Here is a 27,909-nt window from a genome sequence, read left to right on the forward strand (position 1 = left end):
AAATAGAAAGCTTCTATTGTTCAAGAATAATAATTAGGTCATTTAACGCTCAGCCGCATGATGTATATGAAATGATATATTCAGCCAACCTGCTGGTATTTTTATTTGTATTCAATCTGCAATTATTATTATTATTTATATATATATACATATATACATATATATTTTTCTTAGGTACCTGCTAGAATCTCATTTTTGAGCTGTTGCGACCGCAAACGCTTGGAACCAAAGTGAAGCATCAACCGCAGCGACTGCAACAACAGCCAGAGGCAATTTCCTAACGGCAAATTTCTAACATTTACCTAGTTACCGTTAATAGACATGTTGGCCAAGTTGAGTGAGAGCCGACGCGACCAAGACATAAATAAGTACTAAGAAAAGAAGAAGCACAGTCAGAGACAGAGATGGAGGCAGCGTGAAGAGCGAACGAGAGAGCGCACACTGAGAGCAGAGTGCCACACAATCGACGGCAATGATGATGATGATGATGATGATGATGATGATGATGGCGCACATTTCTCAGCTTTCTTTACGCTGCACTTGAGTACATCAGCTTCGACGACAAGCGAAGTCTCTGGAAATTGCCAACATGGCACAACAGCAACTGCAACAGCACAACTGCAATTGTTGTTGCATTGATGTGCCACGGCTTTGTTTGTCTGTCATTGTGCTCGTTTTAGTTGACCAAATTGCCAGAGAGGGCAGAAGGCGCTGACGCTGTCTTTGGTTCAAATGCTTCTTCTTCTCATGCGAATTGAGCACCCCACCTGCCTAGGCTCAACGCTATTAACTGATCAATAATTTGCGGTTTCACACTGACAACAAGTCGCCGCTGTAGTCACTCACTCACCCAATCAGTCCGTCCGTCAGTCAGTCAGCTAAATGCAACATGTTGCAACATCACAACAATCAAAGTTAATTGCATAAGCTAACCATCGGCAAGTCTCCTCGATAGTTGTAATTTTGATAAAATTACAATTTTCTACATAAAACAGTTTCATCTGCTCTACTCCATTTCTGGCCGACAACATCCTCTCCCTAGGGAAGAGAGAGTGAGAGAGAGAGAGAGCGACTTATCTAAATAGTTAATATCGGTTTTGGCATTTCTGGTTATTGTTCAGTTTTTGTAGTCGTTTGTCGGTTACATAATCCAGCTTTGGGCACATAACAATGCAAAAACACAAAAAAAAACCCAACACACACAAAAAACTCTGTGGCTAATTACAGAGCTATTGCATAAGCTCATTCAACAACAGTTGTATGTTTATATTAAAAGAAAACAAAAGACAACAGAAATTAGTTAGCGAATGAATTTACTGCGACCATGTTAATGCCTTTATATAAATGCACTAACAATGTGCTCATGTCACTGTTTATCAAAAGCATTCCCCTCACAGGAGGATATACAATCATCATTGATAGTCATTTGAGCTGTTTAATTAGTATAGCTCTTCAGTTTTACCACACTTTTTCTATAGACCAAAGAAGAAACTTGTCAAAATCTTGGGCACACGTAAAAGTAGTACAATAAATTAAAAAAAAATAAAAATAAAAATAAAACAATATATCGATAACAAACAAAGATTATCTATATAAATAACCTTATCTTGATTTTATTGCAACTAAAAAAATCTATTTCTCTTGCCCTTAAAGTTTAGAATGTCTCACTGTAATAAGGAAATGCGGATATAAAATGGCATTATTGGCCCAATTAGCAGATAAAAGATGTAGGTTTATGCATCACAATTTCACCATAACAAAGTGCATTACAAAATGATATATATATTTCCTGTATAATTGTTTATTATAAACAATAAAAATTGATAAGAGAGTGTCTCATACAGTTAACGTTAAATGTTGATAAACCATTCACTTTTTTTTTTGTTTATCAGTACAATGCTATCTAGCAATTCTTAGAAAATTAACAACTAAACAATTATAGCAAGAATTAACTTAAATTGAGTGCTATAAACCAAAAGCTTAAATAATCGCAAAGATAATGTTGTTTAAGCCTCAATTTTTAATAGGTATTTGGACATTTGTATTTGATAGATATAAAAATTGGAGTATTATTTAAACAGCTTTCGATGAATTATCAAAAACAATAACTATTGCTTAATTTATTTTCCAATCCATCTACCCTTTCATTCTGCCCTGCATAGCTCCCCTCCAGCTGCTTTCGCATCGCCCAACAAATACTCAAATATATCAATACGAATTCGGACATTTTTTGTCAACGAGCGGATACAAAAGTTTAACCACTGTGTCAAGTGTCGTAAAGTCTAAAATGTGTTTCGATAGTTGGCGACCACGAGCAGAAAAAATAGAAGAAAAAAAAACTTATCTCATAAATGCAGCAGTTATGTTGTTGAAAGCACACAAAGCAAACCCAGACACATAATGGAACTGTGGAATTTAGGAATTTTTTATCAGTTCTCTCAATACTCTAGCTAACCGTTAGTGAATCTTATTAACTATGACACTATGATAATTAATATTCTTGTTAACCAATTGCTTGGAGTGTCTGAATAATAATTTATCTTTTAATGATTAAGGATTAGGACTTACATCATTTATGGCCGAGCTGAATTATCAACTCTGAACACGCAATTCATATCATATGAACGTTACGAGTGCGTGATGTTTGTCTTAATATAAAAATGACAAATAAAGCATTAGAAAAAGTCGTTGACATTAAATGGAAATGACTGCATTAAACTGTTTCATTCAGTCACGACAGACTCGAGATCAAGGCCCATAAAACAGACAATTCGTTTTATGCCTTATCACTCAGCCTCAGTTGAAAGATGAGAAGAGATTTATTTAATAAATATACTTTTATTGAATTTTATTAAATGCAAAGATATAAAGCTAAGAATTACAAATTGAACTCGACTGGACAAGAGATGTGACAAATGTTCCATAGATGGATGGTTCATGGTCCAGTCCATGGGATTTCTCTCATTCGCTTGTGACTCTTTAATGGCGGCGCCTTTGTGCGCATTCACACATACACTTTGATATCAATATATGATTATATGTATTTGTGTATTTGTGTTGTCGACTTGACAACAGTAAAAAGAACTGAAATGCTGGCTGCTCACTGCTAGCAGCTAGCTGATGCCTGCTGGCTGTTGGCTGTTGGTTGTTGGCTGTTGGCTGCTGCTGCTGCTGCTGCCATTTTGCCATTTTGCTCGGCCTAACGCACGAGCCCCATTCCATAGCAGCGGCAAACACAATGGTCTTGGGCCAACTCGGTGCCAGAACGGACATTTCCCAACAACAATGGCTAAAAATTTTCGGTAGCTGCTGCCAAGAAAAAATGCCAACAGCATTCGAAAGGCTGGAGCGGAAGAGATTTGACAGCATACGCAACATGGCCGAAAAATGAGTGGAGACCAAGACCAAGACCAAGTCGAAAGCTGACACAAGCCAGGGCAGGGCATGGCATGGCGTGGCGTGGCGTGGCAAACATGGTGGCGCATCATCGGGGCGCACATGTCGTATGAGTCGTCACTCATACGACAGGGCAGCCCAACAGCAGCGACAGCAGCAACGGCATCGGGAGTCAACGGCATAAACGCCCCAAAACAGATTTGATAGTTTTTATCGATTTAAGTGGATTCGGCCTAACATGCAAACAGACTCTGCGAAAAGAAATATGTAAAGAGCGTACATATACGAGACGAACGGGCAAACATCGTCGCGCTTTTTCGTCTCTTTTCGTATATTTTGTCTTTTTTTTTTTTTTTTGGCAAATGTCGCGGCCCGAACAAATGAGCATTAAACAAATACGAAGTCTTTGCCGCCGGAGCTCTCAAGCTGTTTGTGGTGTGAATCAGTTGAGCGATAGATGGCTCGAACAGTGGGCATTCCACTCAGTTTTTGCTGCCAAATTCAAAACTGGGCTTAGCAAAAATTCCAAAAGAAATTGTTCAAGCTTTGAGCTGAATATGTATACAGGGTGCTGCGGGCACAGGGTGTCTAAAAACATAGTTGGCAGTATACAAAATTAAAATTTGTATAAATACATGAGTAATAAATATAATTCTGTGTATGCACATAAATTTAGTGCGCATAAATTTTTCATAAAACTAACCAACTGAGGAGCTTGACTGCAAAGAGCCCAAGTAGCCCCATGAATATTGCTCAAGTTTCGAGCAAATATAAAAAGGAAGTCTCACACACATTAGCCTAATCACATATGTTACTAAATGCGCAATAATTATGCCACATCTCGAACGTCGAGTCGCTCAAACAGCGTAAAGAGCTCTTGTCTAGAATTTCTGCTATTCGTTTCATAAATTATATGTTTCTATTCAAAGCTATAAAAGTTCATTTGATCTAAGTACAAAATATTCAGTAATCTTTTAAACATTAAACATTCTATTTAAGTAAAATAAATGAATGAGTATAGCAATAAAATTTCAGGGTTTGTTCTTGTTTTTGGAAACACATTTGAGAATAAATTTTGTTTAAGTATGATAATTTATGGAACCATCGTTTTAGCCTATTCTAAAGCTGTGAAAAATATTCTTTTCCCCTATAAAGATCTTAAATAACTTTGGAAAACACACTGAATATATACATTATAAAAGATCTGTGAAACCCTCCACTCTTTCGGTTATAAGAAATTTCAAAGAGAACAAAAGTTGAATTATTTGTTATATAAATATTATTTGGTGAGATTTTTACATAAGTATTATGTTATTTACCACGGACTGGTTTTTTTGCTGAGGTGGGTTTGGAAGCTACAGTGGGTGATTCTTCAGGCTTTTCAAAAAGTCTTTTATAGTTAAATGGCTGAAGCAATGGAGTGCCTTTCTTTTGAACTTCAGCCTTGCCAAACATATCAAGAGAAATGATCGATGGGTGATCTTTAACCCCGTATATACTTCCCACCGATTGCCCTTTTCTAGCCAGTAGCAGCTGTGCCTCAAGAGATGCACGCTTATACTTATGTATGTTGGCACGTCCAACTCGAATTCCTTCAAGCACCCGTTCTTGTATGGGATGTCGTCGGATCCAAGTCCACGGTTTTGAATCATCAAATGGTTCATGCATTAACACTGGTAGCATCACGCCTAAGTATTTCCGACCGGCTCCTCTGAAAGGCTTCTTCTTTGGTGGAGGCTTTTTCTTTATCAACGGCTGATTGTTTTCCACAACATTTGAGTACAAATTTGAAATTTCAGCGATGCTTTTCTTATTCTCGCGATTTTTGGCTTTACCGCCTTTGTTTTTAGCGTTTTTACCTACACCGCCATTGTCATCATCACCTGCGTTCTTCTTTCTATTCTTATTTCGTTTTCCATTTCCATGTCCACTTCCATCGTCACTTCCATCATCACTTCCATCTCGACTTCCTCTTCTATTTCCATTGTCATTGCCATTTGTAGTTTTATTCTTATTCTTATTCTTATCATTTTCCTCATCATATCCATTATTTTCATTACTATTATTTCCATCTCTGTCTGTATCTGCATCTGTATCATTAAAACCATCTTTACCCGATGTACCATTTACATTGTTATTACGCGAATCATCACCAAAACTAAACGTCTGATTTTCCAACAAATTCGCCAGATCTGCATTGCCGTTCCTTCCGCTTTTCAAAAAGTCCTTACACGTTGTACCCTTTCTGCTGCTGAACATTTCATACTCTGGTCTTTTACTGGGTGGCTTATCTACCTCGCAAGGCAAGTTCAAAAAATGATCCAATATCGAAACCACTAACTGTTGAATATACGGATGAAAGGTTGGCCGAAGATTGCCCCGGCGATCGTAAATGCCATCGTAGAGCAAACATGTATATGGCCGGACGAACGGCACCCGGCAATGGGTCCAGCGAGAGCATTTCGGATTAATTATCTCGCCAAATTTTTTCATAGTTAACTCAAACATAAAGCCGCTCACTTGTTGCAGCGGCTTATTAACTATACTGGCCAGTGTTTTTAATACGCTCCCATTTCGTTGACTCCATCGCCGCTCCTCCGAGTTCCAAAGTGGACTGAGCCGCTTACATTTCTTAGCAGTGTCCGACTCCCTTTCACAGTTCAGCAAACGGAGCAATTCGCTGACTGGCTGCCCGCAGAAAGGGGAGCAGAATATCGGCATCGAAATTGAATTTAAACTCGTCTGTACCTTTAAAATTTAATTTTACTACTGAAGCTAAGCCCGAATTCGAGCATTGGGTAGATGTCATCTTACTTTCCACGCCTACTGCCTATAGCATAGAATATTTCTTAAATATCTCGTATCTCTCGTACATAAAATTTGCCGCTTAACTTTGGCATTCGAATCGGCACGCAATTTAACCAAAATCGATAAGGCTTTTCTAATTAGAAGAATTAGCGGCGTCTTCTTTAGAAATGGCTCAAATATACCGTCCATAGAAATCGAATTTGGCGGAAATTATACGAAAACAGGAAAAAAGTCTCCGACTTACGGAGTGATTTATGATTTAATTGCGGATTTTCGCTATAAAACTAGAGCTAAAACTAACGATGCTTTCTATAATTTTCAATTCCTCAAAGTATAGTTTTTGGCTATCCATTAGCTATAAGCCCCAATCACTATGCCAAAAAAAATACAATCTTTAAATAAGGTTTTTAAGTTTTATTTGAACAATTGTCATGATATTCTAAAGCCTTGATTGCACTAAAATCAAATTTTTGATTAGTCAGGATAGTTGTACTATAGTGGGTTAATCCTTTGGGAGCATAATACGGATCAGTGCGTCGTTTCAATAAAATTACATTCACTATATGCTTCACACTATAATTATTGATAAAAATTTGCCTACGTCAATATCCGTGCATATTTGGAGAGCTCGTCCTCTTTCTATTATTTGGCTTTTGGTGCTGCTTTCGTTTGACTCTTATTGCGGCGTGACATATTGGCAACGTCAGGCCTATCCAAAAGTTTTTTATAGTTGAAGGGCTTAACCAATGGCGGGGCTTTCTTTGGCCTTTCGCCCTTGCCAAACAAGTCATAAGAAATGATCGATGGATGATCCTTAACACCATACAAGCTTCGGACTGAATTCTTTTGTCTCGCTTTTATGTATTGTACCTCGAGAGTTTCACGCTTATACTTATGTATCTTGGCACGTCCCAATGTAGTTCCTTCAAGCACCCGTTCTTGTATGGGATGGCGACGAATCCAGGTCCACGGTTTCGTATCATCAAATGGCTCGTGCATTAGCACTGGCAAGATCACTCCCATGTATTTTCGTCCGGCTCCTCTGAAAGGTTTTCTCTTAGGTGGCTTTGGCTTCTTCTTAACTATGCGTTTAGTCTCCACAATACTCGAGTACAAGTCAGAAATATCAGCGATGTTTTTCTTCATTTTAGCGCCATCGCTACCACCAGCACCACCATCATCATCATCGTCATCACTATCGCTATCTCCACCGTGTCCCTTACCATCCTTACCACCTTTACCACCTTTACCGCCTCTACCTAGACCATCTCTGTCGTCACCATATCTGCCGTCTCCAAACTCATCGCCAAACGTCGAATTATTCAAAAAGTCGTTTAAGTCTGCCAGAGCATCATCATCAAAACCATCATCATCGTCATCATCATCACCACCGCCACCACCACCGGCACCACCACCACCGCCGCCACCACCACCACCACTACCAGAGCCACCTCTACCGCCTCTTCCGCCCTTCCCGAATCTCTTTCCACGCTTCCTGCGCGGTTTAAAAAAGTCCTTGCACGTTGTCCCCTTCCTGCTGGCAAACATTTCATACTCTGGCCTTTTACTTGGTGGCTTTTCCATCGCGCAAGGTAAATTCAAATAGTGACGCAATATCGAAACCACTAAATGAAGAATATACGGATGGAAAACTGGTCGAAGATTGCCCTGACGATCGTAAATGCCATCGTAGAGCGCACAAGTATCCGGCCGTACGAGCGGCACCCGGCAGTAAGTCCAGCGCGAGCATTTCGGATTAGTTATCTCGCCAAATTTTTTCATTGTTAGCTCAAACATAAAGCTGCACACCTGATGCAACGGCTTACGCACTATGCCGGCCAGCTTTCTTAGCATACTCCCATTGTGTAGACACCATCGCCGCTCCTCCGAGTTCCAAACTGGACTCAGCCGTTTGCATTTCTTGGCAGGCTCTGTCTCCCTCTCACAGTTCAGCAAACGCAGTATTTGACTGACTGGCTGACCGCAGGAAGGGGAACAGTATATCGGCATTGAAATTAAAAATTTAAAAGCGTATGTACTTGAAGAATTTTATTTTGATACTAAAATCTATTTCAACGGCAGCAAATACATTGACTCTTCTCTTACACGCCTACTACTGCCGTTGGCAGTAATCGATTCTATATACTCTCTTTACTCTGGATTCAATTTAAGTGTTGTGTTGTGCCCTGTGCTTTATCTCATGGATCCGCAGCAGATCGCGATATTTATTCAAGTGAATGCCACTCATCGTTTCGGCTAATTCCCATGGCTCATGGTATAGCAAGAGCACACGATCTTTGAAAAGCATTTGCTCCTTTTTAAAGTGATACAGTTTTGGCACCTGCCAGTGAGCGTTTGCAAATTTTGCCGGTCCGGCCTTTGACACTACAGCTGAGTAGAAGGTGGATATTTCGGTTGCAGCACTGTTTTCAGCTTTACTTTCCTTTAGAGGGTCTCCTAAGTCGGCTTCAATCAGGGCATCGAGAAGTTTATCAGGATCTTTCATGTTTCTTTCTAGCAATAAACGCAAAAAATACTTTTGTTTTAACTTTAGAACACTGAGATCTATGATTCCAAGTCCACGTCGCCGCCCGTTGACATCCATCAATAATAGTTCTTGCATAGGCGAAAGAGAGTATCTTGCACCCTTTTTCGGTTTCGATGAATAAATGCTAGTAATCGATTTCCTTGACTTGCAAGCCTTCTTAACACACGACATACTTTTTGAATGCAAAACTAAGCTACGATGTGCTTTGAGGTTACTGTGCTTATCGACGCTTTTGAAAACGCTAATACGGCTCCTCTTTCTGGGAAGTTTCTTAGTGCTTATGTTGTCATAGTTAGAGTAATAGTTGCTGGTGAGGCTGAACCTATTGTTGTTGCTTATGATGATCTCGCTTTTGCTGTTCTTTTTCGTACAACTCAGAGGCATTTTTGGTTCATGTAATATCGACTTGGTTCCGTTCTGCATTTTTTCCATTTGTAACTGTTTCTTCTCCCAATTGGAGCCCCACCGCGATATATGCTGCATCAATTGTAGGAGCTGAAAAAGACTCTTGGGATCCGATGGATGACGAAGATTGCCCTCAAAGTCAAAGATATTCAGGAGTTTATTACACGCATCAGCGCTGGCGAAAGGCACTTCAAATTTGTTCGTAAAACCGCTTATTGGATTCAAAATCTGACTGTAGTTCTGTACCGTAATATTGTACATCAGATCGGATATCTCATCAATTGGCTTGTCCAGCTTGTCTGCCAAGTGATATGCTACATTAAGGTTGCGCGTTTGCCACTTCTCCCAGTCTTTATTGAAAGACTCTCGTGCATACTTCTCACGATGTCCAGAATACCTTCTACATTGCTCTTCGCCGGCCTTCAAGTTTTCCATGGCTTAGAACTAAGCGAAATTCCAGGCATGTACCTCCGTCACCATTATATTAAACTGACAAAATTTGTGTTTTTAGTTCGAATCGCATTATAGGTTTGTTGTTAGCACAAATATTTAAATTGATATTTCCGGCAATGGTTGCTCCTACGGCCATTGACCTCACCATAACACAAAGCAATATGATGCGTATGATGCAGACAGCAAAAAATGTGTTTCCATCACACACAAAAAGATGAAAAACAACAAATTATACATTTATTATGGGTCATATATGTATGTAAGTTGCTATTAATCTCTCGTAAAATCCAGACAAATTACAATAATCAAATTAATTACCAATCCTAATCTCCAATCCAATCTCCCTCTCTATCTATCTCTATAACTCTCATTCTCTATATAAGTCGCCCTCTTTTTCTCTGGTAAACCATATGTTTATTTTTCAACCTTTCAACATGTCAAGGTGAATCAATCTTATAGAGTTCGACCACTTGCGTTTCAATTTGTAGAATGAGTAATGCTTCTAGGGAAAGAGAGATAAATATGAAGAAGAGTTACTCTTTCTATAAAATATTTACTTTATTTTAAAGTTTGGTTAGCAAGACCGTAGTACTATATATTCGATATTTTCTCCTATAAAGGAGAAAATGTTTCAAGCATCGTTTTATAGAGCCTGGACAATTAAATATTCTTTCATCAAATTTAAAATTTAGTTATTTCATACACGTATTACCCTTACGTACCCTTACATTGTCAATAACCTATTGGACACCTGGTCATTCAAAAATCCCACATAATCAAAGTAATTTTCGCATAGGGTATATTTTGGTTCAGCGAAAAGCTCTCACAATTCACTTCCAGCGTCAAAGAAAATTGATTCATATAATAAATTTTTACACACGCTGATGATTCCAAAGAAAATTAACCAAAAGTGAAGAGTCGCAAACAAGACACATCAACATAAACACAAACAAAGCATGGAGGCAATGACGATCGGCGTGGCTAGCGAGCAGAATGGGTTGGGAAGGGAAGGTACGGGAAGGGAAAGTGAAGGAAAGGAAAGTCAATAACCCAGCGAGCTCTCGAGCGTCAGCGTCATCTCTCGTACCACCAACAATCCATACCATTCCATTACGTACGTGTCGCTTTTGCGCTGTGTGATTTTTTTTTTTTTTTTTTTCAATTTATTTATTTTTTTTATTTTTATTTTTATTTTTATTTTTTTTTTTTTGAGCCTAAACAAACACGCAACTGTGCTGAAAGTATCTGCTTTGTAGTTCACTGACACCTTAAAATGCAAGAATATTACCAAAAATCATATGATCTGTGGAAGCGAACAAGTTCAAACATCAAAAATATCCTCACTAGGTATAGAGCTCTCCCTCTATCTCTCTCTATTTCGTTCTCTTTGCAAATTCAAGTTAGAATTCTTCGCCAAACTATTGTCTATAGACACCACATACATACATACATAAAGTATGTACATGCGATAAAAAGCCTACAGAAATCATCTCAACCAGACCGTAAAACAATAATTACAAAATTGCATGTTTTTTTTTCTCTGGCTAACATGAACAATAACAACAACAACAACAACAATCAGTTTGAAGAACACTCATCTAAATCTAAGCGTAGATAAAAATTAAAAATAAAGTTGACATGACAATTTGAAGAGGGGGAATTTTCTCTGTACATTTGTTCTTTCTTCAAAAAAAATTATTTTTACTTCAAATAATAAATAAATTAATTCATGATGTATTTATTTACTTGAATGCCACGTTTTTTTTATCAGTTTTATGTATTTGTTTTTTTAACTTCCATCACATATTCCGATATTCTCTAAAATTTCTCCTATAAACTCTTTATTTAGTAACTCTCGTAGAAGTAGCAAACGCAAACATTAACGCCGATAAATTGAATTTCTTGATTAATTTTTATATACTTACAGTTGGCGAGAGTCTTAAGGCAAGCAATAATCCTCAAATGGAATATATTTTACAAATTTTAATTTGTTTATGTATTTTTTGTTTACTGTTTGAAAATTGTGACAAAGTTTGTGTTTTTAACTAATTGTACTTTATTTAATAATTGTAAATTTGTATTAATTGCACTTGTTTTGGTTTCTTAATTATTGCATTATCGATCTTGGTTGAAATTATAATTTATAAATTGTTAATATCGCTTAGCTAAACAACGAACAATGAACACATTGGCGATATTCAAACAACATTTGTTGTCGTCGTCGGACTTTATTGCACTTAATAATTGCACTTTTTGTTTTATTAATTATTCGATCGCTCGATACTTTTTTCTTTTTTTTTTTTTTTTTTTGAAGCTGCAAAAATTGTGAAAGCGGAGAAATATTAATCTTTATATAACTTCAATGTTGCCAGCGCGATAAATTCTATAAACAAAAGAAGACACAAAATTGTCTCGAACGCTTTCCATGCTTCTTCTTCGCCTTCTTCTTCTTATTCTGCTTGGGTTCAATTTTCTATTTCACTCGCCTGTTTATGTGAGCACACGCTCGCTCTCTCCCACTCTGTCACTCACACAATCACACAATCACACACACTCACACTCACACGTAGCCACACGCGGACACACTCACACACACTAGCAAGCAGACAATACGCACACATACACATACACGCTGACATAAATACATTTGTACATTTATACATGTGTATGTATGTATGTAGGTACATATATTATCAGATTCAGACACAGCGAAATTCCGCTACACCGGATATTACAATTGAAAAGAGCGGATTCGTTTTTTTTTTTCTTTTAATCAAAATCACCACAAAAATAATATAAATTTATAAAAAAAAAATATATATATATATATATGTATATACATATATATATTGTGTTTGACGATTTGTTTAATATGTATATATGTATATACATACATATACCGAATACGTTAATATCTACTATCTAAATACACAAAGAGCAGGATGTGAACTAATAACAATAACAACTTGACTTGGTTAATTTTCTTTTTGCCCTCTCGAACATGTTTTTATTTGATTAATATAAATTTTTGATGCGAATTTCATTATGCGTTATAAATTTTGATATTCCTTGATATTCGCGCACTCACTTCAATTGCTTAAACTTTTACAACAACAATCACTTATTGCAGTTTGCTCAATAGCCGTTGTTGTCACTGTTGCTGTTGTTGTTGTTGTTGTTGTGGTTGTTCTTGTTGCTTGAGTCTTGAGATTGTGTGTAGCTAGCTAGTTAGCTGCTGTGTTGTGTGTGGCAGTGGCAGAGTAAAAACATCGAACATGACGCGCTGCCTCCGCTGCTGGAAACTCTGCCAAACCGTACAGTTTGAAAGTTAGTGTCGGACTGTTCGGAATGCTGGCGTTGTTCCCTCGAACAATCACGAAACGTGCCGACGACGCGATGCCAGCTAACAGCTAGCAGCGGCAATGTTGCATGGAACGCTCGTGTTGGAACGCGCCCAGTCCGAAATATTTCTACACGACTGGAATCGAGACTGGAAGACGAGCCGAAGTCAAAGTCGTTGTTGAGTCGCCCGCATAACCAGTGTATGGCCGGTTCGCACAGCTGAGCGCCATTTACTACTGCAATCAACCGTTAGATACATATTTATCTAAAAGATAGACCGCACGTATACTACAACAACAGCAACAGCAACAACGAAATACAAAAAAACAATACAATAACAAAAACTAAACGAACGAACGCGTCGTCATCGTAGTAAAGGCAAAACCGGTAAAGCAGCAGCAGCAGCAGTACAACTAACGCTGCATTTTGTGTGGGCGAAGAGAGCCGATCCAAAGAGCGGGCCGCGCTTCAAAAGAGACAAAGAGAAAATCTATTGCAGCCACGATTGCGGCTACGGATTTGTATTCGGGTTGCACTTGGTTTGATGCTGTTATTTACAGTCTTGAAGAATGCCACGAACGCAACCTATACTTTGTTTGATAAATTTATTATATACATAGTTCACGTGGGAAAGCGATTTCGTGGCTTGACTTCAATTTCAAGTAATATTGTATGTGTTGCTTGCCAAACTCCCCCACAAAACATTTCGCTTTTACATCTAATTAAATTTATGTAGCGAGAACAAATAAATACCAAAAGTCAGATTATCATATAATGTGGCTTTTAGATAACCCCCAAGAGGTCAAAAACCGAAAGTGACCAAATTCAGAGAATTGTGCCGCCACAGAGCATCGACTTTATCAATAATAATAATAATAACTACACACCCAACCAGAAATCGAATCCAGCGATAGCATTTGAACTTTAGACCCTGGAGTTTGGCGGTTCAATTTGAATCAAAAGCAAAAAATTCAAAAAGGAAGAAAAAATCAAAATAAATAAAATAAAATAAAGCAATTACAGAGCAAAAACAGACATTTGCCTCACTGCCTGACAGAGATACCAATCCATTCTCATCTCCAAGCTGACTGACTGACTGCCTTAGCATACATTCGACCTTCCTTCTACACACACACACACACACACACATCGACATCAATTTGCACAGATTTATGCAGGTGTATGTGTGTGTGTGTGTGTACTTATACATACACCCTTCACCAGTCGTAAGTAGTTCATAAGGTACGCATACCCGGCTGCAGTTCGCTGGCGAATTGAACATGGCGATGGCCGCTTTTATAAGTCTGTTTACTTATACATTACCTTGCGCTTGCGAATGTGTGCTTACAAAGAACCGGTTTCATGTGTGCTTTTTATTGTCTTATACATATACATACATATGCATGTATGCACACACACATATGTATGTATAGAGTATTTTTTGCTTGTAAGCAGCGCAATGCAGGCAGGCTTTGTGGCTTTAGCTATTTGTAGAAGAGAAATATGTATATGTATGTATGTATGTATATTTGAAATATTGCAAAATAAATAATTAATAATAAAAGTACATTTTTATATTTTATGTAGGGCGGTTGATCATCAACTACTCCCTCATTATCATTTAATTACAGCGTAGAGTGAACCACATTATGCTGGTAGACACACGAGAAACACACACACACACACACACACATACACTCACATGCATATGTATGTACTTTGGCATCAAATGCAAACGAATAATTTGATAATATTTCAGCAACATTTAATTATAGATGTGAAGTGTGTATTCTGGTTGCAGTCACTAAATCAAAATAATCATTACAATGATTATGATGTTAAAGTTGCTCGAGCCGGCTTGACTAGGTTTTGTGGCAGTCTCGCACAGAATGGGACACTCTAATATAATTTACGACACTGCAAATGACGACGGCGACGTAAGCCCTCTGCAGTCGCACATACATACTTTTTAACAACAGCCAAGCAGCCAGGCAAGCAAGCAGCCAACCTGCAAGAAGGCCTAAAGTATCACTCGCTCTCTCTCTCTCTCTCGCTCTTGCCCTCTCTGATATTTTAGTATCTTCGCCTCTTGCTGAGAGAGAGAGAGAGAGAGATGCAGCTTTGCATCAATGGCTGGCTGGCTGGCTCGCTGTCTGTTCGCTTGGTGTGGGAAAGAATGCAATAAAGGGAATTTCCAAGACTTGGCAACCGCATTCGTAATGTATTTTGTATCTCTTTGGATACATTTTAAATAGTTCACCATACGCTGGCTTGGCGCATAGACAATGTGCAAATAGTCGAACAGCTAGACATATGCATACACACACACACACACACACACACACACACACACATGTATCTATTGTGCATATGTTTGTGTGCATTTGTAGTACACGAAGCGAGCGGCCAAAAACATTTGCATTAGCAACGCCAATTAATCAAAGACAGCAAATGATTTCAATATTTTTAGCGAATACAGTGCGGCTATTGCGACAGATACATTTGTATATGTACTTCAGATACATTTGTATCTCAAGCAGTTATCGTTGCCCAAATCAGTTGACAGACCGATATACAGCTAGAAATATCTATTGTTTCTATAGATCGGAGCATTCCGGACCTGTTACTCAAAATTCTAGACTTGGCTGACTCCAATTCCAATCGCCAAAATCAACGACCAGGTTAAAGATATTGCAATCAGTTTTCTATTGATGGTTAGATTTCGAGTTTTTCGAGTTTCAATCGTGATCCAATTTTCATATATCAAATATGTAAACTAACTGCAAAAAATTAGAAGCGACAGGTTTCAATGAGAAAGTGCCAGAAGCGAAAAGCAAGGCAGATAGGGTAAGTATTAGTTACAGAGTTAAGAACTACCTGAATATGATTACCTCATATCGATCAGTCTGCAAAACAGTGTGGAAACTACGAATAGAACTATTAGTAAATTCCATTTGCAGTCACACCTTATGTCGCTCAGGCGATTTCGCATTTAAGTGGAACAGCGTAGCCTCAATGGGGCAACACAAATGAAAATGCTGCAGAAATCACTTTGTCTTCGACTTTGGCTTTGGCTTTGGCTCTGGCTCTGGCTCTGGCTCGGGCACTGGCTCTGGCTCTGGCTTTGGCATCAGCTCCAGCTTAGCTCAGCTCAGCTGCTCCGGCGATTTTGTTGTCAGCCACAAGTCATGCAAACAGGCGGCAATCGTTTGGCAAACTTTTCCACCACCGAGTCCCCACAACAAAATTCTACATTATGGGGGAACCCCACCCCCTTCCTCCTGCACCCCTCGATTCCTGCCTCCGACGTCCGTCCGTTCAGCCAGTGGCCACATTTTTGCAGTTGTCGAGTGGCGTTTTTCGCTACTTTTTTCTTCTTCTTCTTCTTTTTCTTCATCTCAATGCTGAGTCTCTGACTGGTCGATAGTTGGGAGAAAACCAACTGAAGTTGAAACTTTAATCTGATGACTGTTGGGAGTGGAACAGAGAGTGGGTATCTTTTGAGTAGGGGAAGCTTTACAGTTATGAAGGTTAGATATGCCATTTAAGTTTTTTTTTTTTTTAATTTATTAACTCGAAATTGCATAGATAGAGCTTACTGCGTTATGGTTTCTTAAAAGTAATTAAAGTCCTGAGTTATAAAAGATATGAATTGGAATAATGAAGTATAAATTGAATTCTAAAAGATGGCTATGATTTAAATTGTCTGTAAAGATGAGAGCTCGACTTATAAGATAGGTACACACATAGAAACAGTTGACCTTGACTACACGCTTTACTATAGATTTACGTCTATCAAGTACTTTTATATTTCTGTGCTAAGAGCTCCGTTTTTAGCATCCAACAGTCGTCGCCCCTTCATACTCAATTTTACAGCCAACTGGAAAATTACAAGACAAAGGGAAGTGCATAAAAAACGAAAATAAAAGAAAGGATAGGATAGGAAAATTAAGAAATAAACATACTTAACGGCGAGGGTGGCCCGTGAGTGACACACGGAAGCAAGTGCCGTGAATCGAGGAAAGCCGCAAATTAGCTGTTAAAGCAACAGACACAGCAGGAGAGAAAGAGGTGGATAGACGAGGGGAGGACAGTTGGCGATGACGATAACTGTTAACGGATCAGGCTCAACGAATGAGAAACGAAAACAATATTAACAAAAATAGTATTTAAGGAGAAAGTCAATGTTGTGCATGCCAATGCAATCATTGCAACAGTCGAAACAAGTAAGAGTAATGCAGCGCAGTGCCAGCCTAGAGATACCCTTTAATTGTCATTTAGATGAGCAAAATAAGGAACCACTAAACATATGCAGTTAACAACAACAATTGATATTTATAGTTATCTATGTATATCTGATATTGATATAATAGTTGTTGATATGATCTTCTTTACGATATTTATCTATATCTGATGTTGATATAATAGTTGTTGATATGATCTTCCCCCACTTGCAATGGGTACAATATGTTGACTACTCGCATTGGAGCGTAGAAGTTGACAGAGACAGCGAAAAAACAGCTAAACTTGAGCGAGAAACCCGCTGAAGCAGGGACGTGTATAAATATGGCCAAGTCCGTCGCGAGTCGTGGCTAAAGAGAGTAGAATGGAACTGGGAAGTGGAACTGGAACTGGGAGGCGCTGCTCATCAGGTATACATACATATGTATATATAACCCATACAGCTCCAACTGTGGCGAATCAGGCTACGAATCAGCGAATCTGCAACCGAAACAGAATCATGAGAATCATAAAAACAAAACATATACATACATACATATATCGAGAGCGACTGACTTGAGAAGTTGAATGACCACTAATCAAAGGGTATCCCCAACCCCCGACTGCCTGATTATGAATATGGCAATTACAGTTATAGCTGTCCGAAGAGATGCAGATCAAGATACTGATGCAGATATTAATGTCTTATAAATGTTATAAATGATAAGCTATTAACATCGAGGCCAACGATCAGTTGCAATTTGTCGAGGTCAAGTAGAATGTATATATAGATGGTAGGGATACGAAGTGAGCAAGAAAAATGCTGACTAAGTGAAAATAGTAGTAATGATAACGATAATAATTAATAAATAATATTTATGAAAAACAAATTCCAATATTTAAGAATGATATATAGCTATAAACATATATAAATATATACATATACATATATATAATTTCTTTTTCTATATACCTATTATGAAGCTCAACATCCGGTAGACAAATCTCATTTTCACTTAAAGAAAAACCACTTGCCACAAGCTGGAAACACCTCGGCTAATCTCGTGCCCAACATACCACAGCGTTTCACTAGACGCCAACTTTGCTGTGCTCCCTTCCCTGGGTTGATTTTTATTTTTATTTATTTATTTATTTTTATTTTTTTCGTCTTGTTGCGTCCATGCAACACCTACGGAAAGACCTTGAAAACCAGCCACATGAAGCGAGTGCAACTTTCACCAGATGCAGTTGAGAAGACGCTGCCACAGGCGACCGTAACGATGCTGCCCGAAAGAAAACGAATCAGTTTTACCGTCGCCAGTTGCAAGTGGCTCGTTGCACGCTGCAACCAGAGTCCAATCACTGTGCTGTAGTCTTTAATCAAAGTGTCAGCATTGTTGGCATCCAGCTACTTTATCTGACACCTCATCACGAAAACTGAACTGAAACAAATTCTATTTTCCTTCAAAAGTTATTTAATATTTTACCTTGCGATTCAATCAGACAAGCGTAAAACGTACTAGATAAATGGCAAAATAAGCTAAAGGCAATAAATAAGCTGATAAATCATACAAAAGCTGATAAATATGTATATATTTTTTGAAATGTAGAAATATGTCCATATATACATATGTATATCCTTTCGATTTGAAACAAAAATCTCTGTAGAGTATCAAAAAACTTAAAAATTAAATCTAAATTTATATTATTTTGCATTAATAGATTTCAACTTTCATCAATTTTATTTACATAAGTCTTTATGAAGTGCGGAGCCCTGAAGCTTTCATGAATTTTCGAGAAACAAACTTGCGAATGAAATGCAAACTGGAACTTACAATTACATTTGTTTTTTTTTTTTTTTATATAAACTAACTTTACTAAGGGAGAGTGTAATTACTCTTTGCAGCATGCAAACAAACACAACCAAACAATATACTCAAAGACATAAATCGATATTTTTTGGAATTTTTGCTTTTGCTCCTCGACATCGTTATGGCCTTTCACAAGTTGTATTTTCCAAGCAGATTTTTTTTAAAGTTAGTTTGAATTTGTTTCTTTTTTTTTCATACACCTAATCATTATTTTTCCAGTGCTTGCTTTCATTACTTGTTTGAAGCCCACTCACACAGTGAGAGACGCACATGCATACGCCTTGGAACCCCACTCGATCGTGCTGCTGCCTCTATTTGTGTTCGTGTTCGTGTTCAATTTCGTGTTCGTGTATGTACTGTTGTAAATCGACTCGTCGAGTGCTCATTGGAATCAAAGACATGGCAGTGGGAATAACACAGCAAACATTCATACCATACATGCTCGCGCTCTGTCGCTCGCTCCCTCTCTTTTTATCGCTCTCACTCAAATTGACTCTCCGAAATTGCTTTTATCTCTTTGCCGTTTCCATTACAGCGAGCAAAGTGTCATTGTATTGAGGTTACTTTAATACCCTGTCATATCAAGTTTGATATGCTTGAGTCGGAATTTAACCATCATTAAAAATATATAAATAAATTAAGGGAAAATATGTTTTCGTATTTTAATGCATGTACATACATATTTAACATATGTAAATATTTTCGATCAGACATACATACATTGGCAAATAGAGTCTTTACAATTCGGTGTTGCTGAAGAGAATCACAAATTCTAATTTACACACACATACCCATGCTGGTACTTTAATGTGTTTGTGTGTGTGTATATCATTGGAACATTAATTTCTCGTTGCGCTTGCTGTTCGCCTTTGTGTGTGCCTTTCTCTCTCTCTCTCTCTTTCTGTATTTATCTCTCTTTTGATTTCTCGCACTCTCTTTCACATTCTTCTTCAATCTTCAAACTGATGTTGCTCCGGCTGATCAAGTGCTCAGTTTTATTTTGCTTTGTGCTGTTACTCGAGCATTGCGCAAATGCGTATGTATGTGTGTATCTTCATGACCCAATAAGTTCATAAATTTCGTAAAGTAAATATAGAAATATGGAATGCATAATTCAAGTCGTATTGAGCATGAAGCGTGCAGATTTCTGTGTGTGTTTTTTTTTTTTGCTGGATGTGCACAGCTGATTGCTAGGGTATCTCGCAGTCGCAGAAGTTTGTCGGCAGCACTCTTACTTGTTTATGGCTGCTGCTGTTTTAGCTCTTGGCAAACTTCCATGGACCGTTCCGGCATTCCGAAATTCGCATACCAATGCTTCCAGTTAAACCAATTCCAGTTTTCAATTGGAATAATGCCGAAGAGCTCTGCCACAGGTTCAACACACTCGTAACGCTGCACAGTCACCAGAGTTTGCCAGTTAGAAGCTGCAGACGTCTTACCAGCACTCAAACATCAACGCCAGTATAAGAGTGAAAATGACCACGATGTATAAGAGCGAAAACGTAGGAATGCGAGCGCCGCAACAACAGTGCTGATCTCTCTCTACCGTTGCTCAAGCAACTGCATCGATCGACTGAGTGAACTCAATCAACGGGCGAGTAGTACTCATGGAAAGTATGTATGTATGTGCATGTGTGGGTATATGCATAATTGAGTGTCATACAAGTCGAATCAGTTACGTTGTTACGTTACGTAAGTTAGATTGGGCGTAAGTTAATAAGAGCTTTTTGAGGCAGGTTCACGAAATGAGATAAAGCTGCGTATATATTATTATATTATAGGGTATATTTGCGTTAATAAACACTTTTATTACTGTTGTTTTATTTTAACCATGTCACTATCTTTAACTCTTAGCGCCTTTTCTTCTTTCTTTGCTCCCCCAAATATTCCCTAGCGACAATTGTTGCATCAGCTCTTGCGTCTGTTCGAGCTGTTCAGCCTCAGCTTTTCCGACTGCGACTTTCTTTTCCCTTTCACGCTCAGCTCAAGTAGGTGCAACTTGTTGTTGAGTTGCCTGCTTAGCCTCCCCTTTAACCTTCCCCACCTGCCATTCTAGCCTGTTATCATAAACAACCTTTCGCTTTCACAGCTGAACTTTGCATTTTCAGTTGCTGTTTAACTTTGAGTTTTTCCGGCTCGCAAATTTTTTGAAAGTGCATTTCGTTTCAATTTAATTTTGCGCCCGATCAATGGTTAATGAATGGTTGCTATAATTGACCTATAACTACTTTTGTCGGGGCATTATGTTATTAAAGATCTTTTTTTTTTATTGGAGATATTACTAGATGGTAGATAGTATAGAGGTAGGAAAACGTGTTTAAATGGAGATAAGTATAATACTATAAGTACCATGGATATTATGGTATATTTACAAATAGACATCACCTCAAGTCGTATATGTATATCGCTTATATTTACAAATATTAGAGGTTCTTCAAAGCATATTACATGCTTTCCTTGCTTCTTCTTTTCGTCGCTAAATTACGCATTGCATGTACAGCAAATGTGGCAAGAGATATCGAGAGATATATGTACATATATGCATGCACATACATATGTCTATTACTATGAGCTCATGCCACAAAGCGCAGCAAGAATAGCATCAAATCGTCGAAACTTCCGGCATATGCCAAACATTAATAATAAACAACTTACAAGCCATAAACCAATGAGAGGCCGGCGGACAAGGAAAACACAAAAAAAAAAAAAATGGAAATAAAAAAAAAAAACATAAAATAATAGAAAGAGCCAACTACCACAGTATAAATTACAATTTGAAATAAAAGCGAGACAACTAAGAACAATTGCACCAAGATCTAACCGACTGCATAATATCCTGGGCTTTCAAAACAACATAGTAATAAATCACAGCTCGGAGGCATAAAATATTAATTAGAATTCTCAGTAGTTAAGCTTTTGCATTGCTTGTGGGCGGGACTCGAACGCCTTGACTTGGTCTTTAAACATCATTAGTAAAATATGAGATATAAACTCTCTAGTAACACATGACGGGATCATAAACTTAAGTCTAGCATTTTTCGTAGCTAAAAATATTCGCAATGTTGAAAGATTTGAAAGATTATTTATAATATTAGGCTTAAGGACTTTGATTTGAGGTAAAAAAAAAAAACTGATTTTTCGTTTTAGAAACTCCTAAGATGGTTGCATTTTGTATAATAATGGAAACCTATTAATATAAAATTACCAGGGTATTAATGCCAGCAGGCAAAAAATTCACAAAAAAAAAGAGCATGAAAACACAAATTGCAAAGTCACAAAGGAAAATGCAATAGAAAATATGCACACAGTGAGTGTCAAAATTATTACTACAAGCCAGCTAGCTAGCTAGCTAGCCGGATGGACTGGACTGGATTGGAGTGAAACCGAATGGGGCTGAGTTGGGTTGGACTGGGCTGGGCTGGGCTGGTCTGCTAAACTAAATGGTAACTCGAATGTTGCCACTAAATTGGAAGGCACAAGTCACACTGGACGTGGACAACAACCATGATGGCGACAACAGACCGAGGACGGAAGCGACAGACAGATGATGCATGCTACACGCCTTGCACTTTACCAAGCACCCAGACGCAGCGTCAGAGTGACAGAGATGGAAGGGGATCCGCCGAATGGGACAGACTGACAACGGGACAGAGAGACAGTAAGACAGAATTAAGGCATTAACAGGCAAATTGTAACCATCCAAAAAACTTATTCGCCCCAAATTTGTATGCTCGTTCACGTAGTCCAGATAGTATATACTAATACTCTACAATATATAAAATAATATATTTATTGGCTGTCCATTATGCCATTGGGAACTACAAATATATAATTTGTAATATAATATTATATATATTAATATTAATATAATATATATATAATATATAATATTAATATATATTTTCATTTGTATTATCTATTATCCAAAAAGGGATCACTCTTCGAGCATCGATGTGTTCAATGTTAAATATATAATATAATTTATAATTTTTGTTTGTTTTCAGTATTTATAAGTAAACCCTACCATTTGTTTTTATTATTGTGTTTATGAAATTATATTATACCTATCTATAATATTCATAAAAGGAGTTAATTATAATAATTACTAAACGAATTTTTTGGGATAATTCCGGAAGGTTTTTTCAAATAGTTATATAAATGTCAAATAAATACATACGAAGCAAATTATATTTTTAGCAAATATTTCTACATACATATCTCATCTACATGTATATGTCATCTAAATAAAAATATATACATATATATAAATAATCCACTTATATAAATATATATTCATATTTATATATTTATATATATATATTAATATTTTATTTTTCCACTTTTATTAAATTTGGTGAAATCAAAGTTGGGAACGCCATAAAAGCACACAGAAAATATCAAATTAAATGTAACAAGAAGAGAGACAGCATATATTTTTTGGCACAGAGCCTGCCAAAAAAAAGGAGCGGAAAAAATATATGAAAATCGCCGACGGCTATATTCGGCCAACCAATACTCTCGTCTCTCAGCACAATGTATAAAAACTAATCACCTTTGGCTTAAAATACTTTCAAAGTGTCAATTGGAGCAAAGATTGAGAATATATAGAAAAAGTCAATATAACAAATTTTGTAAACAGCAGGTAAACAAAATATATGTATATATATGTAAGTGATGTGAGTATGCCGCAACTGCAATGCCAACACCAATCTCATAGGGCCAAAGAGCTGGCAGCCATTAAAATGCGCATCATCCGCATGCACAGCAGGATATGGTCAAAAATTGAATGCGAGCGCCGCCAACTTTATGATGTTAATTGCCAATGAACAGCTCAGAGAAAACTGTTTGGCAATTGCAAACGTGCAAAGAGGTTCAAAGAGGTTAACTCGAATACAGATAATAATTTAATCGGAAAATTATTAAAGTTATACAAAGTGAAAAAATCCTATCTACAAACTTAACGCGCATCATTAAAAGAATTCTATATCAACTTAAAAAGTCGCCTTGCTTTTTTACAGTCTAAAGAACAAATAATCCGAAATTCCGATAGTATTTAGCCTATATATATATCTTTTTCTAGATACTGAATATAATTAATTTTTGGTATTTTATTCAAATAAACGCATTTCAATTAACTTAACTTCCATTTTAGGTCTAGTTAAGAATATTTTTTTTGTTTAGTTTTTATTTATTATGTTAATGTATAGTAAAAAAAAACTGTATGTAAAGAATCATTGACATAATTTGTATCTTCAATAAACTTTCAACATATTAAAAAAATATATATATAGATTTTAAATAAATTATTCATATGTAAAATATATTTAATCAATTACTTTCAAAAAAACTTTTGAAGTATTAAAAAAATATATATAGCATATATAAATAAATATTTAAAAATCTCAAATACAAGTAATTTTTCACACACACATAAATATATAAAATATCAATTTTTTTATATCATCAGCATTTACATACTTTATATAAATATATATAAATATATATTGTTAAACTACTTCAACTTACATACTTTATATAAATATAAAAAAAGTATTATATTTATAAAAGTATCTCAATGTAATTTAAATTCAATTACAAAAATGTTGACGAGTTTTTATAAGTAGGTCAAAAAAAAACTCCATGTGGATTCTCTATGCACTTTAACAATCGATAGAGCAAAGGTAAATATTTGCACAGCAGCCAGGGCAGCTTAAAAATTAATTTCGGCCAGCTCTCGAACAAGTTATTTGAATAAGTCGAAACAAATGCCGAAAAAAAGTGTTTGGGGACCAGACACAATGCTGGGGCAAAGCCAAATAGCCTTGGAGTGCGGCTGGTCAAGGGAAATGGCAAAAGGCAAATGGCGAACGGCGAATGGCGAATGGCGAATGGAATTGGAAACAAGGATACACAAATTGCAAATACAATGTCATAAAGCGGGCACTCACCTCGGTAGAGTTTACTGCGCTTACTGCCAGCAGCAGTGGCAGCAATTGCTGGCGGTAGCTGTATGTGATGTTGTTGTTGTTGTTGTTGTTGCTGCTGCTGTGATTGCCTGTGTTGCTGCTGTATTGCAGCATCCAACTGCAGTAGCAATTGAGGCGTTGCTGCTGCTGCTGCTGCGGCTGCTTGGCCAATATTTCCATTAACATTTGTCACAACGAGCTTCTGTTGCTGCTGCTGTTGCTGCTGCTGCTGATGGTGCAGTTGATGCTGATGCGTGAGCAATGGCTGGCCATTGCCTACAGCTGCCGCCGCTGCTGCTGCTGCTGCCAATGCTGGCGGTCCATGAGCTGGACAATAGCTGCGATACTCTCCATTGATGTCCATATAGATGGGCGCCTCCACAAGTGGCCAGGCGCCGCTGCCGGCTGCAGCCGCAGCAGCAGCAGCAGCAGCAGTTGGTGCTGTTGTTGCCACTGTTGCTCCCGCTGCTGTAGGTGTCGGTGTCAGCGTAATTAATTGCACCGGCAACAGCTGGGGGCCATTGCTCGATTGCAGATGTATGTGCGGCATGCCCCTGTGCTGGCTGCAATGCGCCTGCTGTTGCTGCTTGGGCGACAACTGTTGCTGCTGGTGTTGCTGCTGCTGGTGTTGCTGCTGCGGCAGGCTCAGTGCATGTTGTTGATAGAAAACTGCAGCTTGCTCATAGCCAGCATATGCTGTACTCGAAGCCTGGCTTCTGTTGTATGCTGTTGAATGAGGCTGCATGGACATGTTGCTGTTGCAGCTGCTGCTGCTGTTGTTGCTGTTGCTGTTGCTGTTGCAGTTGCTTGAGGCAATTGGTTTCTGTGGCTTGGCTCTCAGAGCGGCGGGCTGAAAGGGCGGCGCCAGTGGCGTTAGATTCGACTGATACGCCTTGACCAAAGCGCTGCTATGAGCCGTTGGCTCTGGCTCTGACTCCGGCTCCTGCTCTGGCTCCGTCTCCTGCTCCTGCTCCTGCTCTGGCTCTGGCTCTGTGCTGCTGCAATGGGCTTGATTTGTCGACGCCTTGCGCGCTGCTTTAGCACTCGCCTGGCCGCTCGTTCCGCTCCGATTGTTGTTGCTGTCAACGATGCTGTGAGCCGTTGGCAGCTCGCCAACCACTTTAACGCCTGATTTATCGATTAGCTGATAGCTTTCATCGATGAAAGCGACCAAATCTTTGCAAGCCTGCTGCAATTCCTCCGATGTCGTTTGCTGTGCCTCCGCACTTTCCGCCTCCGCCTCATCGTCATCGTCGCTTTCGATAACATGCTCGATAATGCGTAGGTTCTCATAATCGATAATTCGCGCATAGCCCATTTTGAGTGCCAGATTCGTTAGCCTGGCCATCTCAACGTCCACATTGTCATTGTTGAAGGTAAAAACATCGAAAGCCCTCTGAGCTTCGTTATCAACAAATTGTTTTGTCTCCTTGGATGTTTGTTCCGTGGCGGCGTCTGTTGGAAAGTCGAGCAAAACAGTCATTTTGCCATTGATCTCACAATCGTTATCGATACTTGGATCGTTATCGCTATTTGTATCGGCTTTTGTACTTGTGGATGTTGTTGATTCGGGCTCTTCGGTATCGAATTCGGCCTGTAACTCTGCTGAGCTTGCCAAGACATTTGGCTGCTCCAACTCGTCGTCTACTTCCTCTTCTTCATCATCCTCTTGCACAGTTGGCGTGCTGTTATCGATAAATATCTCAGCAGCTTCGTCACCAGCTGGCGTCAGACAACTGTCATAATAAACACATTCATCGCACACCAAATCCAACTGTGCCTCAGTTGACGGTGTTTTCAAGAGGGAACTAACAGTTGCTGCTGCCATTATTACTTCCAGGTATATCTATTTATATGTATACCTATTAACCTCTTGTAATTAATTTCAAATTATTCTCGAATTTACTATCAAATGAAATTTAGTTTTGCATGGCATTATCTGTGCCAGTTTCTTGAGTTGTTCCTCCACTTCCTTTTTGCTCAGGAATATCATGTTTTCGTGATTTTGAATTTAAGCAACTTTTCTCTTTTCAACAAATTGAAAAATTCTGTAAGAAAAAAGAAGAAATAAATGAAGAAATGTTAGGATTGCAATATTAATATATTCTTGTTTCTTTTTTTATATAGTAAATACAAAAAATGAAGTTATTCCCTCCTTTTGTTTCAAAAGTACTCAATTATTTAATTTAATCGGCATGCGAAAAGATGGAGAACTTAAATGCAAAACTAAAATAAATGGTATATAAGAAATGCTTAAATTCTCTCTCTAACTCTTATATATGACAAAGTTAAAGCTGGTGTGAAGTATTCATAGATTTCTGATGTCATTTGTATTGCTTTTTATATAACAACTGAAAGAAATGAAACCAAGCAACAACAAATAAACTAATCTGAATTTCTGCAAGAAGTCGAACAATACAATTGTCTGATTGGCATATGACATTTTCGGGTCAGTAAATAAATAAACAATATGAATAAGATATACATATGTAAAACAATTCCAGCTGCTCTGAACGAGAGAGGTTACACACACACACACACACACACACAGAGAGAGATGATAAATAGCTCAGATTAAAAAAGTAAAAATAAATTAAAGAGAAATATTTTCAAAATTTTTATTCATATAAATAAATAATATCTTCAATATATCTTGACATTGCAATAGATTTCATCAATCTTAGTCTCATCCATTGATTTTTTTTTTAATAAATAAAAAACACACATACGCCACGTAGAACACACAGAGCTTTAGTCAAAGCTAAAAACCGTAGCATACTTAAAAGGGCTGTGCACACGTAATTCTCATTATAATTCCATGCAAATGAACAGATCTGAGTTCCATATGGCAAGCCGCATGCAGAATTATGCAAATCCATAATTACATTTAATTGCGCAA

The 27,909-nt window shown here is 37.8% G+C and overlaps 4 protein-coding genes across 9 annotated transcripts in view; all 4 read right to left on the minus strand.

Moving 5' to 3' along the window:
• Positions 1–27,058, minus strand: part of mtgo (miles to go) — a 49,812-nt gene extending 22,754 nt beyond the window's left edge. For 2 of the 5 annotated variants that reach the window (XM_089257384.1, XM_089257383.1), the window contains exon 1: positions 24,993–27,058. In XM_089257384.1, the coding sequence (XP_089113510.1) occupies positions 24,993–26,838 (1,846 nt within the window). In that variant the 5' untranslated portion in view covers positions 26,839–27,058. Of the gene's footprint in view, positions 1–11,535; positions 12,426–12,698; positions 13,285–24,992 lie in introns of those variants that run through there. The other 3 variants (XM_089257386.1, XM_089257385.1, XM_030385896.2) reach the window with 3 other exon arrangements.
• Positions 4,658–6,190, minus strand: LOC115563231 (uncharacterized). Its single transcript, XM_030385909.2, has one exon. It carries the CDS (start codon positions 6,115–6,117, stop codon positions 4,708–4,710), a length of 1,410 nt encoding a protein of 469 aa, XP_030241769.1. The 5' UTR covers positions 6,118–6,190; the 3' UTR covers positions 4,658–4,707.
• On the minus strand, positions 6,642–8,220 carry LOC149091836 (uncharacterized). Of its 2 annotated transcripts, XM_089257388.1 has the most exons (2): positions 7,485–8,220; positions 6,642–7,439 (listed from the first exon to the last, which is right to left on the minus strand). In XM_089257388.1, exons 1-2 carry the CDS (start codon positions 8,212–8,214, stop codon positions 6,847–6,849), a joined length of 1,323 nt encoding a protein of 440 aa, XP_089113514.1. In that variant the 5' UTR covers positions 8,215–8,220; the 3' UTR covers positions 6,642–6,846. The 2 variants fall into 2 exon arrangements, with proteins under 2 accessions (XP_089113514.1, XP_089113513.1); XM_089257387.1 differs by having other exon boundaries at positions 6,642–8,220.
• LOC149091837 (uncharacterized) lies at positions 8,239–10,110 on the minus strand. Its single transcript, XM_089257389.1, has one exon. It carries the CDS (start codon positions 9,590–9,592, stop codon positions 8,372–8,374), a length of 1,221 nt encoding a protein of 406 aa, XP_089113515.1. The 5' UTR covers positions 9,593–10,110; the 3' UTR covers positions 8,239–8,371.
• Positions 27,059–27,909: the final 851 nt, after the last annotated feature.

Source organism: Drosophila navojoa, chromosome 3 (genome assembly GCF_054131105.1).
Source record: "Drosophila navojoa isolate 15081-1374.11 chromosome 3, UAZ_NAV_1.0, whole genome shotgun sequence".
Taxonomy (NCBI): Eukaryota; Metazoa; Arthropoda; class Insecta; order Diptera; family Drosophilidae; genus Drosophila; species Drosophila navojoa.

What these genes read in the sequence shown, in the direction of transcription:
- LOC115563231 (XM_030385909.2), bottom strand. Translation starts at nt 6,117, where the DNA reads ATGCCGATATTCTGCTCCCCTTTCTGCGGGCAGCCAGTCAGCGAATTG.
- LOC149091837 (XM_089257389.1), bottom strand. Translation starts at nt 9,592, where the DNA reads ATGGAAAACTTGAAGGCCGGCGAAGAGCAATGTAGAAGGTATTCTGGA.
- LOC149091836 (XM_089257387.1), bottom strand. Translation starts at nt 8,214, where the DNA reads ATGCCGATATACTGTTCCCCTTCCTGCGGTCAGCCAGTCAGTCAAATA.